Genomic DNA, 5,360 nt, shown 5'->3' with positions numbered 1-5,360 from the left:
GACTTCTGAAAACAGCATCTATAGATAGATGCTATAGTATAGATGCACCCTTTGGCTCCAGGAGACAGGGTAAGTTTTACTAAGCAGGATCTGTAACCTGTCCTTTTAAAATTACATAATTACCAAACTTTTTAGTATTACTAGGATGTGCCGCTAACACCTAGTCCTGCTGCTGGCATTGTGCTGCATGCGATATTCTTCTGAAAACTTTGACATGCCTGAGAACATCTGCGTACTGTTTTGTAAGCTCTATTTATCTTTTAGTAAGTAGCGCTTTGCTCCTGTTCCTCTAGTGGAAGTGAAAAAGAACAGGGCTGTTGGCTTCCTCCATCTTCCGATACAGTCTGAGAAGAGCATGTCCGTGACCTACTGAACGCAGCAGGCACGAATATAGCAGAGAGACCTGGAATAGAAATTTGCAGGTCATGTCTTTACTAGTTCATTACCCAGTTCCTGAATTAGTCCCCTCTCCATGTGCTATAGACATCCGCTAAAGGAGAGGAAACATCACCCAACCACACCTACCCTCCTCTCCATCAACATACAAGACAACTGAAAAAGTCCTTCCCTTCATCTCAGTCCCCTTGTAAATGGCATCATAGAAGTCAGTGCTAGACAAAAGCACAGCATCTAGTTTGAAGACACTCCTTTATGAGCTTTTCTGGCTGCTTCCCAATGATTTCCAAGGTAAAAGCTAGATACAGGTCTATATATGCTAAGGTTGTACTGAGCTGGCTGATCAATAGCTCAAGTGTATAATTCACCACACCTCATTAACTCTTGCTCTGGTCGCAAAAATCGTGGAGTCGGAAGTTTTAGCAGTCTGTGATATTAAGAAGTTGGTACCCAAAAAGCAGGTCTTCCTTCTCCAAGCAACAATTTTCCCCACTCTGCTACGCACCTCTGAGTACTTTCCCTTCCCCATGTCTCAAAGCACAACCACTTCATCAGCATCAGAAGTCATTGAGGAAGTTCTTACACACTAGCTTAGCAGGGGCCAGCCTTTGTGGCAGGCATGCCACAAAATTAGCCCCCCACACCATCCCATAGTGACTCTGTGCCCCTGCTGCCCAGTCAGCTACTCTTTCTGTTCCTTGCCCTGTCCAATCTGCTCTTTGCTCCCTGTCCCTTCCCCAGTCCCCAGCATGCCACATAGGCTTGGCCATGCCACTTGCGGTATGCATGCTGCAGTTTGGCCACCCTTGCACTGCCCACGTTCTCAGGAAAGCTTTTAAAGTTTCACTAAAACCTTCCCACACAAAGCCCCTGGGAGCCTTCAGAATGGCTATCTATTCAATGTAGCTGGAGTTGTAGTTCAGCTTTAATGAGAAGCATCCATATTGATCCCTGACCTCTGACTGCACATTTAATAGAATGTGCTCCTAGCCATACACTAGGTGCTCCAACACCCAACTCTCAGTTGGCAATGCAGCAAGTTTCACTTGAACATAAGCAAGCAGGATCTGGTGGATAATGGAGAGGTACAGCTGATGTCTTGGTGTTCAGTGTCTAAAGCCATCAGGACTCTGAAACCCCAAATCTTGCAGACAGAGAGAGAGAGAGAGAGAGAGAGGGAAACACAGCACAGCAACTGGGTACTATAAAATTATTTATTACTGCCAGGTTAGTAGAGGCGCTGAGAGAGAGAGAGAGAGAGAGGGAGGCAAACGCAGCAACTGGGTACTATAAAATTATTTATTACTGCCAGGTTAGTAGAGGCGCTGTGGCTTCCCCATGGTGCTCTTGATGTACAACGCACGCACATTCTGCCAGTTCTTCTTCAGCAAGGACACCAGGAAGTTGATGGCCAGGTGAATGTTATAAACCAGCTCGTCCTCTGTCATCTTCACATGGCCAACTGCCACCGCCAGACAAAGCACCTGGACACAGGGACAGGAAGGTCACTTGCTCAGATCCAATGGCACAGACTGTACTACCAATGGGCAAGTGTTGCCCTTCAAAACCCTTTCCTCATCTCTAAAAAGTCTATGTAATGAACATTAAAAGACTTGACTTAAAAGCACCTTGAAATGTTCCTCTTCAGCTTGGATTCAAGGATCCTATACCACTTTTTAAAGAAGAGTATGCCATATGGGCAGGTTTCAAACCCATCCTCTATGAGAACTACCCTGTAGCGTATATGCAGTTATTCAAACAATTTATTAAAACACACCATTTGTAAGTTCTAGAAATGAACAGCCCGTTACTTTTCCGGCTTATCCCAAGCTTTCCAATATCCATTGAAAAAAAAAAAAAAATACAGTGTAAACCTGCTACTGGATTCCATACATTTTATTTTCATGCATGCTGTTTTGGTTTTGGGCAGCACACACTGCAACCACAAGTCCCTCTCCGCTTCCCCCCACCCCATGTGGGCTTTTTTAACCCCCCTCTCCCCCTGCACACTGCAAAGTAGCAGCCAAGGAAACACCTGGAACGTGTGGTGTGTGGCATTATAAACTGGTCTGCAGCACCACATACCGCACAGCCGTGCTCATCTAGACATGGCCATGAAGGCAAAGAACTGCTCTCTTCAAAGCCACCTATGCCCCAATTCAGGAGCATAAAGCATGCAGTTAAAACATTTTCAGGGAAGGAGCGCAGGAAATGGAGCAAGTGTCTAGAGTCAGTAGTTCTCAACCTTTTTTTTTTCTTGCAAGTCATGTAAAGCTGCTTGCACACCTAACAGTTGCTGATATTAAGCAACACCCCACAGCACCTTTAAAAGAATCTCATAGCACCCCCAGTTAAGAATCACTGCTTTAAGTGAACGCAAGGAAAACACCCCCACTAAAATCAAATCGCTGCTCTGCCCTTCGGTGGCTGTGAAATTCCTCTACACATTAAGCTGAAAACATCAGTCACTATGAAGCCATCTGTACAACACAAAACCTGCTATTCATCTCCTGGCCAACTGCAGCCTTCTCGCATCTTCCCTGATAGCAGGGGCCCATCAAACAAGATGCTCCATGTCCTCATTTCCCACTCCCAGAGGTTCCTTTGAGGACATGCAGCATTTTGCAAGTTAAGGCCCGTTTCTCAATCAATCAGTTTTTTTGAAACTGCAGAGACAGATTAAATTCTTGTCCCTGCTACCCCGCGTTCCCGAAATACAACAGAAAAGAATGGATTAAATGTTTATTACTGGCAGCCCATCAGAAAGGAACCTAGAGACCTTCAGTCCACTCCAGAAAGTATAAATCCATATACCATGGCAGGCAGCCAAACACATCTTTTACCTGCCACCCCTTTGTGCTGGGCAGCAGTTTTGGGCACTGGTATTTGTATTTACCTTCTTCATTTGAAACTTAATGGTAGATTTCACCTCGTCGACCTTGGCCACCAGGTTTTCGTTGTGTGTGAGGAGAGAGGGAAACTTGCCCGCTTTGTTAAGACCTGGACCCAGGATACGAGGAATCTGCTTGATGAGGGACTCCGAGGCTAGAAAGGCATCGTACTTCTTAGCTGCGGAAGAACAAGGAGATTAAAGCAGGGGATGCTGCACCTCTGCCCCACTGTAATTCAGACCTGACTCAGCCTTCCAGTAGCAGGGCTGTTTGCACATTTTTCTAGGAGACAATAATTAAGAGGGCGATCAAACAAATGTTGGCATTTACATAATCTTCAGACACCAGCACTAGGCCACAAGAGGAAAGCCGCGTAATCACACGCTCATGATCAGTCTGCTGTTTCTTAAACATAAGTGACCCCAAAAAGTGAATCAAGGCATCCTCCTTCCCAAAAAGGTATCAAGATGAGCCTGATGATGAAGACACACAAGGACTTTATGCATTAAAAATCAGAAGAGTTCACTTTATATTACAAGTTAATGGCTATCCCTATGCTTTGTCAGCATTGGGATCAAGCCAGCATGGTGGGTCTCACTTTGGCTGCCAAAACCGACTGGTCGTCTCTTCCTCGAGGAAATTTACAAAGAAGCCTTATTGCTTTAGTCATTTTCATTCCAAGCTCCACACACCAATCAAAAAGGACAAGGGATTTTTTAAAGAGATGACTAGATCATTATCTTGTCATTCACCAGGGCAATATACAACTTGTGTTCCATGACTTGTGTTCGGAAGAGTCCACCCCAATTGCAAAAGTAACCATCGGAGGGGGATTTTGTTCAGAGGATAGCTTTGAGAGATGCTTTAAATAACTTTCCACTAGCAAGGCACGAGATATTTGAGAGATTTTGATACAGCACCGGGGGCTGCAGGATGTAGGACACCTTCAAACAAACTCACACCATGGATCTCTAACTGTTATTTTCCGCCCCCCCAGTCACCAGAAGAGACTTTTAACAGCTCATTAAAGATTTTATCATCACCTGCTGGTCCATCAGAGGCCACTATGCCTCCACACACCCATCTCTCAGCACCAGCTCCCACTCACCCAGCTTCTTCACCAGCTTCTTGTTCTTGTTGAGCTTCTTCAGGGCCTCGATGTCCATGTGCGGGAGGTCCACGGCCTTGGCCTCATCGCAGTGCTGCTGGTCCCCCAGCACGCACACCGAGAACTTGGGGCGCGGTGTGGACTTGAGCCTGCAAGGGGAGGGCAGCGCGGTCAGGGCCCGGCCGGCGCCACACGCCTCGGCGGAGCCCGCGACCGCGACCACGACACCTTACCACGGCTGCCGGCGCGATCCCCCTGGACCCTGGCTGCTGCGAGTGGTCGGCGGGGCGGCCCGGGGGCCTGCCCGCGCCTCCCCTCATGTTTAGAGACCCAGGGTGGGGGTCCGTGCAGCCGGGGGCCGACCTGCTTGGGCACCCGGGGGGCCCCGGGCAGGGAGGCAGGGGCAGCAGGGCCCAACCTGACGGTGCCAGAGAAGCGCTTGTCCTTCTGCGGGTCGTAGTTCTTCAGGCTGATCTGCAGCTCCACCGTCTCCAGGAACCTGCGGGCACGGGCGGGGGTCGTGTCAGGTAAGGTCAGGTCAGGTCAACACCCCGCTTCCCTGCCCATCCCCCGCTTCCCAGCCCTTACTTGCGCGGCTTGGCCTGCCCGCCCTGCAGCACCTCCTTCACCGCCTCGTCCAGAGCCCCGGGCCCGGCGCAGGGGGAGCCCCGGGCGCGGATGGCGGCGGATAGCAGCCCGGGCCCGGGCCCACCTCATCGTGCCGCCGGGGCAGGAGGCCGGAAAGGAAAGGAGCTTGTCGCGCGGAAAACACGTCAAAAGCCTGCGCCGGGTCTCGCGAGAAGTGATGGGGCGGGCGCCATTTTGGGAGGGGCAGAGCGTGGCTGCGGGGGCGGGGCTTGGAGCGGTGACGTGTGCGTGGAGCCCCTAGAGGCAGCAGCGGGGAACTGCACCCCACTGGGCTGGGCAGGGCAGGGGAGGGCAGGGGAGGGCTGGCAGGGCTCGGG

The 5,360-nt window shown here is 49.9% G+C and overlaps 1 protein-coding gene across 1 annotated transcript in view; it reads right to left on the bottom strand.

Moving 5' to 3' along the window:
• Positions 1-1,677: 1,677 nt before the first annotated feature.
• The window catches only part of RPL10A (ribosomal protein L10a), a 5,196-nt gene continuing 1,513 nt past the window's right edge, over positions 1,678-5,360 (bottom strand). Inside the window, exons 2-6 of the mRNA XM_025206023.1 lie at positions 4,984-5,107; positions 4,814-4,894; positions 4,396-4,544; positions 3,293-3,465; positions 1,678-1,880 (exon numbers count right to left, since the gene is read on the bottom strand). Coding sequence (XP_025061808.1) covers positions 1,710-1,880; positions 3,293-3,465; positions 4,396-4,544; positions 4,814-4,894; positions 4,984-5,107 — 698 coding nt within the window. The 3' untranslated portion in view covers positions 1,678-1,709. The remainder of the gene's footprint in view (positions 1,881-3,292; positions 3,466-4,395; positions 4,545-4,813; positions 4,895-4,983; positions 5,108-5,360) is intronic.

This window comes from Alligator sinensis, unplaced genomic scaffold (assembly GCF_000455745.1).
Source record: "Alligator sinensis unplaced genomic scaffold, ASM45574v1 scaffold872_3, whole genome shotgun sequence".
NCBI lineage: Eukaryota > Metazoa > Chordata > Crocodylia > Alligatoridae > Alligator > Alligator sinensis.
Note: the sequence above shows the minus strand (reverse complement) of the source record. Positions and strands in the feature narration are given on the sequence as shown.